Source organism: Podarcis gaigeae (genome assembly GCF_964106915.1).
Source record: "Podarcis gaigeae genome assembly, chromosome: 6".
NCBI classification, from domain to species: domain Eukaryota; kingdom Metazoa; phylum Chordata; class Lepidosauria; order Squamata; family Lacertidae; genus Podarcis; species Podarcis gaigeae.
Window position 1 is genome coordinate 61,689,346 of NC_139682.1, and position 14,902 is coordinate 61,704,247.

A 14,902-nucleotide genomic window follows, 5' to 3' on the forward strand; every position below is an offset into this window, starting at 1 on the left:
TGCACAGGTCTTGATCAATGGAGAGGGGCCAATTTTAGAATGCTGATAGTGAGCAAGTCAAATGGTAGTTTCTCCTCTGCCCTACACCCTCTCAAGCTCTGATTCTGGTCCTATGTTTGCTAGAACCTAGATGCCCTCTCACATGGCACAAGCCACTACTAACAGGACACACTCCTAATGATATAAATACCAAGATAGTATTCCAACAGTAAAAGGAGTACACCACAAATCTGACACTGCTGAATTTGGACTCAGCAAGTTCTGGGACTGTCACTCATCACAGAAATTAACAGATCATGCTTCACCTCTGTATCACCAGTGGCTCCCTAGTTCAGAAAGGGTCGCCCATGCGGAAGAGTTGTTGCATCAATCTAACTGGATTCTGGATTCATTTGTGCTCTGCATAGCATTGAGACACACACTATTGTTTCCTGCTTGACTTTGTGATCTCACTTTGTTGAAGAAGAAAAAATCCTTTCTCTTTGTACTCAGGACATACATGCCTATCCACCTAAGTACCACTTTGAGCAACTGACAAAGTGGGCTCTGGCTAACCAATTCTTATACTATAAAAAATTGAATCTTTAAGTTGCCACAATACCACATATGCTATTGACTGGCAGGAAGCAAGGACTAAACTGATTTTTTAGGAAATGGTGTGTGGTTTGGTCTTAAATTTGCTAACACTATAATTACATTAAAATACATACCGGCATTTATATGGCTGTTTGAACTTCCAAGCCAGCTAAATAGATGTGACTTCAAGATAATCCAGAATTTAGTCAACCCTGAACAAGAGAACAGAAAATAGTATCAAATCCCAAAATTTTAGGCCACAGGAAAATGCCAAAGATAATTTTCAGTTTACCAGAACAGGGTTTTAGGAATGCTCTAAAAATACGATACTTTAATCATGTAAATGTTCTAAACTAGAGTGGCTATATATTTGAGGTGGGGAGAGAGAGATGTCCATTCTGTATATAATATAGCTAAAATACAGAGCCAAAGCCAACTTTTCAAAAACTCTCATCCATGTCTACTGATGTTCGAAACATCGCATGTTATCATTTTACAACAGCAAGGAATCTTTTTTCCATTGGAGAGCCACATGTCCTCATGGACAACAACATTTAAGAAGTGGTGGGATCAGGAGGTGGAGCAATGGCTACATTTCAATCATAGGCAAAAATATCCGAGAAGGTAAAGCGGGATTGGCAGGGGTGTGGCCTGGGACAAATGGTGTAGCCCAGTGGTTTTCAACCAGTGTGCTGTGGCACCCTGGTGTGCCTTGAATGATAGTCAGGAGTGCCACAAGCAACACTGGCCTCTGTCCCTCTTTCCTTCCTCCTCTGATTCCCTCTCATGTCTCTGCCTCCCAAAGGATTGCACAGCTGTTTGATGCTGCAGCAGCTCTGGCTACAAGCTTCCCAGGCAAATGGTGCCTCTGGGGCTGACCAGGGATGCTTCTCAGGCCGCTGTGGGGCAATGTGAAGAGGCACCTCTCTTTGGGGCAGAAGGGAGAGCTCAGAGACCAGGGTGGCAGCTACGGCTGCCCGGGGGACTCCCAAAGAGAGGGGAGAGGAGAGGAGGCTGTGGGAACACTCCACAATGGAAGGTGTTTGAAAATGGATGAAAGGCTGCCAGCTCTGCAGGAAAGGGGTGACATAACCCAGCGCCTGAGCCCCACAAGGGTGCTGCAGAAAGTATGTAGCTGGGTCAAGGGAGCTGTGGACTCAAAAAGGTTAAAAACCTCTGGTGTAGCCTAAGGAGAGTCCTGAGGGATGGAGAGAAAGACCCACCCCTATTTTACAAACACAGAACATGATGTTAACACCCCTTTTAGTACATCCTAGTATTCCACTCCATGGGGTCTCACAGCAAAATTAATTTCTCCTGAAGACTACAGAATCTAGACACTCATTATTAAAAAAACAAGGCATTTCCAATAACTTAATAGAGGAACAATACATTTGAAAATTGATTATACCACAACCACTGAAACATTTGTGAGAACTACTATCAAGGAAGAATACAGATTTAAAGATGAAAAATAAAACCTACAGCTTTCCCGAAAACCTCAACTGAAGTCAAAACTATTGCTTTTGAGAACTGCTTTTATGCTACACTTAACCCTTAACTCTAGTCTCCAATTATAGCAACTATTCCAGGAATACAGAAAGTAGTGAGTGCAATTCTTTTGCAATAATCTTCTAGGGGCCAAAACAATCAATGCCCAGTCAATAAGTACTTACTGCAAAGCTGTCCTCATATTCTTGTATTCAGTAGTATTTTTTAATTTGTTATTTTTAAAAAGCTCTTCAGCAACAATCTAGTCAGTGGGACATAGTCATCCACAATATTCACCTTGGTTGCTGAGTACTCCATATCCAACAAATGACACCATTTATCTAGACACTTAATATAGTTGTATCATTTGAGAAGAAAGGAACAGAAATCCACACTTATGATCCACGCAAACAATACCTTGTATGCTCTCAAGCATTTCTACTGCTTTGGGAGAATCAGGCCAGGGTGCAAAGAGCAGTTTCTTCCACCACCTACAGCAGGGATTTGTGTAAGGTGGGGGTGGAACCTCACTGCATCTTTTGGCTTGTTGTTGTCTGCTCTCTATGGCAATGGTCCCCAAACACCCCAGACTGGCCACAGACCACTTGAATATTACTGAGGGTTTTGGTGGGCTGCTTAATGATTTTTCTGCTGTTGTAGCAATTGTAATGCACTGTGTTAGGTGCTTTACATTTTTTAATTCTGTGGTCCATGCTGTAGAGAGCACAGGGACAAAGCTGACTGCACTTTGGGAACCCCTGCTCTATGGTGTTCTATTAATATATATTCGAATGTTTTCCGAATGTTTTGGAAGTCAAACGGACTTACGGAATGGATTCCGTTCGACTTCCAAGCGGTTCTCAACCTGTGGGTCCCCAGATGTTGTTGGACTACAACTCTCATCATCCCTGAGCTCTGGCCTTGCTAGCTAGGGGTGATGGGAGTTGTAGTTCAACAACATCTGGGGACCCAGGTTGAGAAAGGCTGTCTTAAAGCAAGACCAATAACATTGGATGGTGTGAAAAAGCACGTAATATACTGGATATACTGATGAATAATTATTCCTCTACTTGAAGCAGTAGATGTGTTAGACATTAAGAACTTAATATTATAATAGCAATTGTTTGCCCGTAAGCAGTAGCTTAATTTAGCTACTGAAAATAATATGACATCTAATCCGGAATTTAAAATTACTCTTAAAATATTAATGTTGGAAGGCAGCTTTAGGGCATTAGGTAGTGTTTACAGAAATCTATGGCCAACATGAAAAATTAACACCATTATAATATCTATGTACTGCTAATGGAGGTATTTCACTATTGGAAGAAGATTGCAAGGACAGCCACTAAAATCACAATACTTTTAAGAATATTAACGGAGGAAAAGATTAAAGGATTCCACTGTTAACTTCCGTGGACAGGAAGGGAAACCAGTTCCTTCACAATTGAATCTTTATCTTGTTACCCAAATATTTCATAGTAAATTTGAATAGCTGCAACTCATCTTCCCAGCCACTTTTAAAGAGGTGTTCAGATTTGGGGAAGGCAGCAAATAAATAAACCAAACAATTATTTTTTGCACCCTACTCTTCTAAGCAAAGGGCACCAAGAGCAGATAATTTTTATTACAAGACTTTTATGCCACTTTTCAGGACTGGGGTTCTTTCAAAGTAGCTCACAATCAAAACAGAAGCCTGCACATTATCAATACAAGCATTAAAACCACATTTTAAAAAAAAGAAAAACTCATAAACATAAAAAACACTGAAGGCCAGCATAGAACCAATTGGTTGGGTTACAACCTGCCATCAGCTACGCTAACCAGCATAGCTAACAGTGCAAGGACAATGAAAGTTAGACTACAATTCCTAGAAGGTTGGTCACAGGTTCTACATCCCATACTTAAATAAATCAAGTATTTATGTGCATGAGGCATGTTATTCCTAACATGCAACAATCAAATTCATAAATGCTCAAGGAACTAACCATTTTTGCAGCATTCATTTTGGAAAGGGGAAATGAAAACCTTACTGTCCCTCTGAGATGAAAGTCTAAACCTTATAGCCCTCCAGAATATTATGTATGCCAAAAACTGTCCTATCATCAGGACAAGGTGAACATCCCACATAGGCTTGCTTGCTTATTTATTATTATTTTCTTTAAAAAAATCAGTTTACAAGCGTAAAATTTTAATAATACCAAATAAATACCCACATTGAAATTTCTCTGAATCTCTGGACTTATTTGTCATCATTTTTAACTGCATATTGTTTCATAGTCCAAATTTTGTATCTGTCCATAATAATTGTTACGTTACAAGTGTAATTAAAATCCTGCTAATGTTTTCATCTGCTTACAGTGGTCTCCTAAGTATATTATATATATTTTCCCCATTCTTTCTTAAAGTTTTTGTCATATTGGCGAAACTGACCAGGAAGCTCAAGAACAAAGATGACACATAGGCATATTGAAAATATTTCTTCACTGAAATCATTGAATTGTAGAGTTGGAAGGGATCACGAGGGTCAATCTTGTCAAACTCCCTGCAAAGCAGGAACCTTTTGCCCAATGTGAAGCTAGAACCTACAGCCCTGAGATTCAAAGTCTCATGCTCTATGAACTGAGATATCCAATATTCCAGGGCAGTATGTAAGAATATGCATTAAACTAATTCACAAAATAAATGAATCAATTTATATCCATTTCACAATCAAGGTTGTGCTACTAACAAGGCCCTATACAATTCAGGACCAGGTTATCAAAAAACCACTTCATCCCTTATATGCCCAGGAGGCGTCTGCACTCTGCAGGAGTTTCTCCTTCAAGTTCAAAAAAGACAGAAGCCTACTCCACAATAACTCGGAGCAGGACTATCAGTGTAGTTGCCCCTGTTGGATAAAACCACGTCCCTGCTGAGATATGACAGGCACCCGCTACCTGTACTTTCCAGAAACTATTGAAGATACAGTAATACCTTGGGTTAAGTAATTAATTCGTTCTGGAGGTCCGTTCTTAACCTGAAACTGTTCTTAACCTGCAGCACCACTTTAGCTAATGGGGCCTCTTCCTGCTGCCGCGCCACAAGAGCACGATTTCTGTTCTCATTCTGAAGCAAAGTTTTAACTATTTCTGGGTTAGCAGAGTCTGTAACCTGAAGTGTATGTAACCTGAAGCGTATGTAACTTGAAGCGTATGTAAGGTACCACTGTATTTTCATTTGGCCAGGTTTTTCAACTGGATGCAAAGCTTTAGAAACAATACAAAGCAAACAACTACCTTCCATAGTTTCTGTACTCTTTTAAAAAGCATTTAAGCTGTTTATACGGTATGCTTGTAAACAACCCAGACACATTTGGTGTAACCATCATGCCAGTTAAGATTAGGTATAAAGGTGCATCTATAATTCTGACGCAGGTGGCACAGGGACGCAGGTGGCGCAGGGACGCAGGTGGCGCTGTGGGTTAAAGCCTCAGTGCCTAGGACTTGCCGATCGAAAGGTTGGCGGTTCGAATCCCTGCGGCGGGGTGCGCTCCCGCTGCTCGGTCCCAGCGCCTGCCAACCTAGCAGTTCGAAAGCACCTCCGGGTGCAAGTAGATAAATAGGGACCGCTTACCAGCGGGAAGGTAAACGGCGTTTCTGTGTGCTGCGCTGGCTCGCCAGAGCAGCGATGTCACGCTGGCCACATGACCCGGAAGTGTCTCCGGACAGCGCTGGCCCCCGGCCTCTTGAGTGAGATGGGCGCACAACCCCAGAGTCTGGCAAGACTGGCCCGTACGGGCAGGGGTACCTTTACCTTTACTATAATTCTGAAGATATGTTCTTTGGATTTAATAAATTTCTTCTCATAGTGTTTAATCTCCGATCAGAAGGTATGCAATTGGATACTGCTATATAACCCAACTAAATTAAGATGAGGGGGAAATATACTTTGCACAAGGGCATACAATGAAGTATGGCCACCACTGGATCCTTTTCAATTACTTCCGCAAACTATTCCCATGCACTAATCATCTGGCTAAGTGTTGGGTCTGTTGTTAAATAACCATGATTTAAATCAGTGACAGAGAACCTGTGATCTTCCAGATGTTGCTGAACACCAGATCCCATCAGCCCCAGCCAGCATGGTCAGGAATTATGGGACTTGCAGTCCAACAACTTCCACAGAGCCACAGGTTTCCTACCCCTGATTTCCTGTTTCCAGGAAGTGTGGGAGAAGGAAAGCAGCCCTTCATAGTACATGGAGTCTTTTTGGAGTGACACATAAGGAGACACATGAGTCAGAGCTACTCTGGAATTCAGCAGATCCGTTCTAACCTTAAGATGAGTCTAGTCAAATATCTGTACCTCTAGGATCCTTATCTAAGGTAGCTACATTCTATTGGCCAGACATTTCTTCTGACTAGGGAGGAGAAGCCTTCCTCTGCCCCACACACATGATTTATAGCAAGGTATGGGGAAAATCAAGAAAATGGGGGCCTGAAAGGTGTCAAGATGCAACAGCCAACTGGTTGTGTACTGCCTAAGAAGGAAAAGAAGACCTTCTCAGGGCATCAAGTGAAAAATCCATTCTCTCTCTCTCATCAGATATATTTTAGGGATGTAGCTAACCCTGTTCCCTCACCCACATGCAGATGTTAGAGAACTGTTTATTTTGTTTAAAGTTTTGCTTCTCCTCATCCTAACCACTACTTTTCACCAGTTGGCTTCTACTTCCCCTTTGAATGATGGGGTTTGATTTTACTTATCTGAAGAAATGCTGAATTTGCTAAAATACATTTAGGAAAAAAAGCTGATTATATTTAATGTAACATGACCCACTCCCCCCAAAGGGTGTATGTATGAGACCTTTGAGAGAGAATTATATATGTATATGGTCCAAGATCATGAAGGAGTTCATCATTTCTAGAGGAAATTGCACCCCCCCCTCTCCACACAGTGACATACATGAATATAAAATAGGTGGAAATGCACAGTCTATTTCAGGTATTTTTAAGATGACCAAATAGTGAGTTCATTAGTACGGGGGAGAGATGATTTCAAATTCTGTTTTCCATTGCACAAAGTGGTTGACCTAACTTTATTATGGTAATTTCATCCATAATGTTGCTTTATATTGCCATAGAAGAGGCACATCCATATTTCTTCACTTTGTCAAAACTATAAACTCTAACATTGTAACAATTGGCTCTATTACCCTAAAGAGCCTAACAGTTTGTGTTTTGATCACATTTTAGCCAGTATCAGTGCTGATTAACAGCAACACATTTTTCACCTGGTGCAAGTAAGTTTCACCTGGTGCAAGTAAGTTGCACCTGGTGCAAGTTCATCAAGCTCATTCTGTACTCATATTGCTGCTTTATCACTCCTAGAATCTGAATACTAAGATGTATACATAAAACACAGTAGACTGAGCAGTTCAAAATAGGCTTTTTAAAAGTACATTTAGCAAAACAACTGCTACTATTTTTCTCTATGACACAGAACTGTTCTTTCACACGAAGTCAATGTCCTTGTGCAACATTGCTAATTGTGCTTGTGTCGGTTCCTCTTTCCTCCCCTTCCCACACCATTTGTCCTAGAAGGACAGCTTCATTTCTCTGGCCCTCCCCCAAGCAAAACACAAAACAGTAAACAGGGAGCTTCCTGATGCTACAGCTTTCTTCAGAAGCCGTGCCATGATTCAAGATTAGGACTATTCGTGCCCTTCTTCGAATGCTGTAGCTCAACGTACAAAACCCAGCGATCGGCAACAGCTGCAAGCTCTTTTCTGGTTTTAAAGAAACCATATAGTAGCATGTTTGTGGACGGGGTCATCTGGTTATCGAGAACTGAGCAAGCAAACACACTCACAAACACACACACACACACACACACACCCCTCACTATTAACACCAAGCTGTCTCAAGAACACAGACCACCTCTGGTGCGATTATAAACAGGATGTCAGCCATCTCCACTTCTGGTTGTTTGTCACCAAAGCGCAACGACGACTTGTACACGCGAGCTGGCTATGTATGCAGAAGGGAAGGAAGCGGGTTTGCTTCTTTCTCTCTCTCTCTCTTCTCTTTTTCTGCAAACCTCTGGTCTCGTACACATCCCCAGCAACAAGTCCACCCGTCATCCTGCCTCTATCTCTTTTATTTGAGGGTGGGCAACAGTCGAATTTCTTGGCTTCTGCGGGACCCCCCCCAACCCACCACCAACCCCCTACCGAGCTTGGTGCCGCCTACTCTGGCCGGCAGCAGCAGCAGTTCTCGAGGGTTTCAATTTCCCCAGTCCTGCCTGTAGGGCGCCGGGGATCGAAAGCACCGTCCAAAGCAGCAGCCCTTTCAGGGAGCTCCAGCCATTGCCCCACTCCCCGGAGGGAGGGAGGATGGCGGGTTTCCCCTTCCCAAGGCTGTCCCGCCTCTTGCGCTGAGTCCCCACCCTTGGAAAAGCACCGCGGGGGCGGGGGGAGAGCTTTGTGGGCAGGAGACCCCCGCAAAACGGGCAAGAGCGACCCCCAAGCTGGGCGGGCCAGGATTCTAAGACGGCAAAGGAAGAGTCACCCCCGGGGGGGGACACCATTCACCCCGCAGCGCCCCGGGGTAGGAGGAAAAGAGGGCTCCTTTCTCGCCCTGCGCCCCTCGACGTACTCACCGCTTCCATGGGCGCCTCCTTGGGCGAAAGGGGTTCCGCGCTACTGCTGCCCGACCTCACTCTCTGCCCCACATACTTTCCTCTCCAGCCAGGGCAAGGAGGGTGGGGGAGAAACGCGGGGCTTTCCAGGCTCCGACCCCAAGGGAGTCGAGGTCCGCTCCCGCCCACGCAGGATGGCGACGGACCCACTGAACCCCTCCGCTCCTCTCGCCGACGGCTGAGTGAGGAAGCCACCTCCGCCGAGCCAGTGCGCAAGCGCCGGGGGGTTGCCCAGCGCAGGCGCACTGAAGTTTCCTCAGCCTTCGCTACGTTTTCGGTCTGTCCAGCCCCTTGTGTATATATGTGTGTGTGTGTGGTTTTTTTTTAAAGTGACGTATTGTTCTGCAGGGGGGGGCTGTTGCTGGAGTCCCTTTCTCGTGTTGCCACCCTCAGAACCTCTCCAGGAGGAGGCACACGAAGAAGGGCCCCAGAAGATGATCTCAGAGTAGGTTCATAAGGAAAGAGGCGGTCCTTGAAGTATTGCGTCCTAAGGCTTCACAGGTCAAAACCAGCACTTTGAATTGGGCCCAGAAACTAATTGGTAGCCAGTGCAGTCGGACCAGGATCAGTGTTATATGCTCAAAGTGTTCTGCTCTGGTGAGCAACCTGGCTGCTGAATTCTGCACCAGCTGAAGTTTCCGAACTCTTCAGAGGCAGCCCTATGTATAACACTCTGCAGCAATCTAACATTGAGCTTGCCAGAGCACAAACAACGGTAGTTAGGCTATCCGTGTCCAGATAGGGGTGTAGCTGGGCCACTGAGGCCATCTGAACCTTGAGCGATAGCAGAGTACCCCCAAGCTATGAGCCTGCTCCTTCAGAGGAAGTGCAACACCATCAACAGCAGGGATCTCCCAACCATCTGGTCTAGGGAACCACCCACCAACAGTGCCCCTATCTCATCTGGATTGAGTTTCAGTTTGCTGGCTCTCATCCAGTCCATTACTGAGGCAGAACACTGGTCCAGCACTTCCATTGCCTCATCTGCAGATGTAAAGGAGAAACAGAGCTGAGTGTCATCAGCTGATGTACTCCAAACCTCTGGATGATAACCTCACCCAGTGGTTTCGTGTAGATGTTAAACAACATACAGGATAGGAATGAACCCTGCAGAACTCCACATTGAAGGTTCCACGGGGCTGAAAAGCATTCCCCAAGCAACACCATCTGGGAACAACCACCCAAGCAGGACTGGAACCACTGCAAAGTGGTGCCACCCACCCCTAGTTCGGACAGTCACTCCAGAAGGATACCATGGTTAATGGTATTGAAAGCCGTTGATAGGTCGAGAAGAATTAACAGTGACATGTCTCCCTTGTCTCTCTCGACAGAGGTCATCTTACAGGGCGACCAAAGCAATTTCTGTGCCAAAACCAGCCTAAACCCCAATTGAAATTGATCCAGAAAATCAGTTTCTTCCCATAGCACCTGGATCTGGTCTACAATCTGCACCTAGATGGAGGGCAGAGTGGTAAGTGGGGGGGAGGGGCTGGTGCACTGAGTGCCACACTACAGGGCACTCGCCAGAGCCATGCATCTTTCCTGGGAGTGATGGGGTGGCTCAGGTGCCTGCAGGCGCCATGCTGCCCAAAACAGCAGTGTGGGCAAGCCTCCCCCTCAGCCACTATGCAGTTGAGGGAGATGCGGTGGGCGGACTCTGCACTGCTTGAAAAAGCAACGGTGCCTGCACCACCCTGAGTGCCCAAGCAGCTAGCTATGCTGCTGATGGAGGGATTGCAGAGCATTCACATCCTATGAAGGTCTGGCTTCCACCAAAGGAGCAGCATTGGATTCAAAGGACAGCAAAAAAGGGGGCATCTCCTGTGCCTCTTTGTTCAAGCCTGTCATTCTGCTCCTAGGACCTCCCCCTAACATCCTCCTTCAAAGTTGAAAACCTAAACCTCTGTCCACTAACACCCAGCGGAGCAGGATCCCCATTCCCCCTTGGCTGAGAGTCATACCCTAACAGCTCTTCTGCCTTTATTAATAACAGCTTGCACATTTTAAATAGTGAGCATGTTTGTGCAATTGTTACACAACACCACTTTCTTAAACAGATGGATCAAAGAGGAGGCATTTGTAATGATTCTTATCAGTGTATATCTTGAGAAATTATCTAATGATGCCAGACCCAGTGTAATTAATAGAATTTTTCTATAATCAGCCATTGTTTGAGTGACAAAAAAACTAGAAAGCTGATCTAGAATAAACAACCCTAGAGGTTAACTGACTCAGAATGAACTTCTAGTGATTTTCTCATCCTATAAACGGAGGCTGTGTATATATTACCATTTACTCCAGCTCCAGTAGTGTTTGAAGCCAAGTACACATAGCATTAGCCACAATCCACATGCATCCAGTGTGTGCAGTAATGTAAAAATGTGACCTGAAATACAGGTGGGGGGAACATCTTCGCTGATGGAGACCCTTCAACAAATATGAAGGATAAGAGATTTTAAGCAGCAAAATAACTGGCTAACAGCATGTTCCTAACCATTTCTACTCAGAAGTAAGTCCTACTGACTTCAATGGGGCTCACTCCGAATTAAGTGGGGTTAGGATTGCTTAAAGCTGAAAGTTCCCAAAAAGATTAGATAAAACAATCTGAAGTTATAATGGGATAAGAGATAGTATGTACAAATATGCATTCATCTATCACTGCCTGAAGAAGGCACTCAAAAGTAAAATGGAAAATGAAGATTAGCATTCCCAGGTAGGAAGTTCAAGCATCAATGAATACTATAGGGAATTTATGGAATCATACGTACCATGGCATCCTTTCTGAAGTGATAAATATTATAACCAGTGATAAATCTTAAACCCAGTTTAGCTGGCATGTATGCAACCAAATGTGTAACCGAATGGCAGAATAGCATGGATTGCACAAATCAGTCTATGTTTTTGTGTATTTATATATTATTGCTATTCATGTGCTGCTTTTCTGTCCTGCAGCGGGTCTCAAGAGATAATGAGTTGGTCAGCTGGGGGAAATAAGCCACAGACAATGGGGGAGGTAAGGTTTGACTCAGTCTTGCCATAAAACATTATAGCACCAGAGTTGATGAGAACTAAAAATTGCCAGCTCCCATCTCTATGTCAAACAACAACAACAAGCCAACTGTATGGATCCAGAGCAGGAGACATTTTGCATTTGAGCTACAAGGTTGAATTTGGTCCCTGGTTCCCAGCTCATCATCAAACAACAGGGAAGACTTTGAAGAAGGCGATGTCTAACGTCTTCACTGTAAAGTAAGAACACATAGAGAGAGAGAGATGTTTGGACAGGGTAGATCTTCTAGACAAGGGAAGGGCAAAACTGAGCAGCAGGGGAATTGTTTAGCAGTGTTCTGTAAGATTTCCTCCTTTTTCCTGCAAATGACACCTACTGGCACTGGCAGAAACTCAACAGATGCAAAAGGGGTGTGTGGGTTTGTGTAGTGTAAGAGCATTTTACCAAGCAGAAAAGGAAGACAGCAATGCTTGTGGTATAAGGTGTGCAGAATGCGGTACTAGAATTTAGAAGTATATACCTCCACCTTGCCCTCCCACCTCAGGCCTTGGGCCAAGCTTAGGAATCCTACAGCTCTGTCGAAATCGGCCTCCCAGATTCTGGTGCCCTTCGGACATTTAATCGGCCCTAACTCAAATTGTTCCAGGCCACCTGCCACGCTGGCTGGTACTAATGGGAGCTTAAGTCCAACATCATCTGAAGGGCGCCAGCTTGACGAAGGCCGCTCTGCGGAGATGCTAAACCCGAGTAATCCACATCTTTTCTAGGACAGGAAACGGGAGCTAGTCTCCTCTCTCCCTCGTTTTTTTCCACCTATGTTCCATAGTCTTCGCCTCAGCTGCACAACACGTGCAGAAACGCGCGTCCTTTTCGTTTCGTTTTTTCGCCTCTGCGTTTCGGCTTGGCCCGCTCTCTCCAGCGCGGTTGCACCGCTTGCAGGCGGGTGGTCCGTCTGTTCTCCCGCCAGGGCGTTGCAGAGCCGGCCTGGGCCCTTGCTGATGCCAAGCGCAGCGAGAAGACGATGCGCCCTAGGACCCGGCAGCTGCAGTGAGCCAGAAGAGGAAGAGGCCGGGCGGAGCCTTGCAGCCCTCCGTGCTGCGCGTACGCCGAGACGTCACTGCTGGAAAGTGGAAGGTGGGCGGAGGAGGCGGGGACAGAGGGCTTTACCGAAAGTGGACTGCGCTTGGCGGGGTTTGGATGTGATATCCTGGAATTCCCATCAAGTATTGATTTGGTTGTGAGATGAATAGATCAGGTTTCATGCGTGCCACTAACTTTGTCGTGTCTCCCCGCTTGCCTCGAGTCCTTTGCTGGTTTTCAGAGGCTGGAGTGGGGATCAATCCTGCGCTTGCTAACCTTTCGCGAGGACCTGAGCCCTGCCGTCTTCTCGCCGCCGGAGGGGAGGGGTGTGCGCGCGAGGTGCGGGAACGAGCATTACTCACGGCTCTTCCTGGAAAGTCAAGGTTGGAGCAGTAACGATGGCCGAAAAGAGCTACAATAAATCGCACCATTGCAGATGGAAATCGTTTTCAGAAAGCTGCGTGCTGCTCATGCAAGCAAAGTTGCTGCGGTTATTGTAGAGTCAACAACAACACCTTCATTAAAATGCCAGCCTTTGCTACTTTTTTTAAAAAAAAAACATTTATTCCGCATTTGCTCTTACCACGGAAAATCCACACACCAGACCATCATTCATAGCACATTCAGAGCTCATCATCCGTCTCTCCCCTCCCTCCACGGAACTGTAGTTAACCTTCCACACAGAGCTAAACGCTCAGCAGTCTTAAAAACAACAACAAACAGTTCCCAGGATTCTCTGGAGGGAGGGAATGTGCTTTAAGGGTAGGGTGTATGCCAAGTATTTATTTATTTCATAACATTCACAAAGGGCTTGATTTTAGAAAACAAAGCAGTTTACAAAAGTAAAAAATAACACACATCTGCTGCCACTGCTAGTGTGGAAGCTCACTAGTGCAGGTTTTCAGGTGGGACGTGGGACTATGGGTATCCAGTTTGTGATGTTTCAGTGGGTGTCCTCTAACAGCACACCATGACTTCAATTTGCTCCTCGCTTCAGCTCTGCCTAGCTATTTTGTTTCCTGTGGCCCTCAAGCATATTTGCTTATTTTTTACTGATTGTCTCTTGCTGAAGTCGCATTTGAATTTCAACAACCTAGTTATAGAGTTCATGTGGGGGGGGGGGTTACCGCAGAGGCTGTGATCACGGTACACGCACTGAGATATTTTCTTGCACAAGAATGCAATATACTTTTTCTTTCTTTTTATCTAATGGAAATGGATATTGCTCATCCCTGCAGAAAAAGCCATGGAGCCAAGCAACAATTTCCCTGTGGTAATTTCTGGTAGCAACCATGCAGGTAGGAGCAGAACCACCTCCCGCTTCCCCCAGTCACTGTAGAAGAACACCATGGTCAATAGTGCCCAAAGCCATTGAGAGGTCAAAAGGAACCAAGGTAGTTTCATTTCCACCATCTGTCTCCCAAGAGAGGTCATCAATCAGGTTGACCAAGGCTGTTGTAGTGCCAAAACTGAGTCTGAAACAAAGCTGGAACAGGTCAACACAAGCCTAATACCTTATACATTATGTTCCAAGTGCCATCGATAGCCAGCTTTCTCCCTTTGAGATTACAGTGGGGATCATATAAGACTCCAAAGGTTCTGCACCTGCATAGAACTGGGAATTACCTATGATCAGTGTATAACTGATGTCTTTTGGGATTACTCCCCCCCCCCCAATTATTCAACCTTTCCTGTTATGTTTCCCTCTGTAATAATGAAGCCAGACATAAGTTTTGTTTTGACATAGGATGCATTCCAATGTGGGGGGCATTAGTTTTTCTGAGTACTATGTTGGTGCTTCTGCCCTGATTTCCAGTGTTCCTTTTACACTGCTTTACCTGCTGTGTTGTGGAATTGTGGCTTTTTTAAATTGATGTACTCCCATGTCATGCTAAGTTCCATCCACATCACTGGCTGGCGTGTGACACAGCAGAGGATGTCACTGGACATGTCACCAACCACTACACACCCTTTATGCGCATGTGTGCTTCTGTTCCCCCATGAGTTGCCTATGGAAATGGTGGGAAAGCACAGTATGCCAGGATACCACCCCAAATTTTGTCCTGCA

General features: G+C 45.1%; 1 protein-coding gene and 1 long non-coding RNA gene across 2 annotated transcripts in view; both read right to left on the reverse strand.

Annotated features, from left to right (window-relative positions):
- Nucleotides 1-9,020, reverse strand: part of JAK1 (Janus kinase 1) — a 32,656-nt gene extending 23,636 nt beyond the window's left edge. The window contains exons 1-2 of the mRNA XM_083742845.1: nucleotides 8,706-9,020; nucleotides 711-788 (exon numbers count right to left, since the gene is read on the reverse strand). Of these exons, the coding sequence (XP_083598971.1) occupies nucleotides 711-716 (6 nt within the window). The 5' untranslated portion in view covers nucleotides 717-788; nucleotides 8,706-9,020. The remainder of the gene's footprint in view (nucleotides 1-710; nucleotides 789-8,705) is intronic.
- Nucleotides 9,021-11,632: 2,612 nt separating this feature from the next.
- On the reverse strand, nucleotides 11,633-13,157 carry LOC310846430. The gene is made up of 2 exons (XR_014565293.1): nucleotides 13,111-13,157; nucleotides 11,633-11,986 (listed from the first exon to the last, which is right to left on the reverse strand). It is a non-coding gene; the product is annotated as an uncharacterized lncRNA (long non-coding RNA).
- Between the last annotated feature and the right edge of the window lie 1,745 nt (nucleotides 13,158-14,902).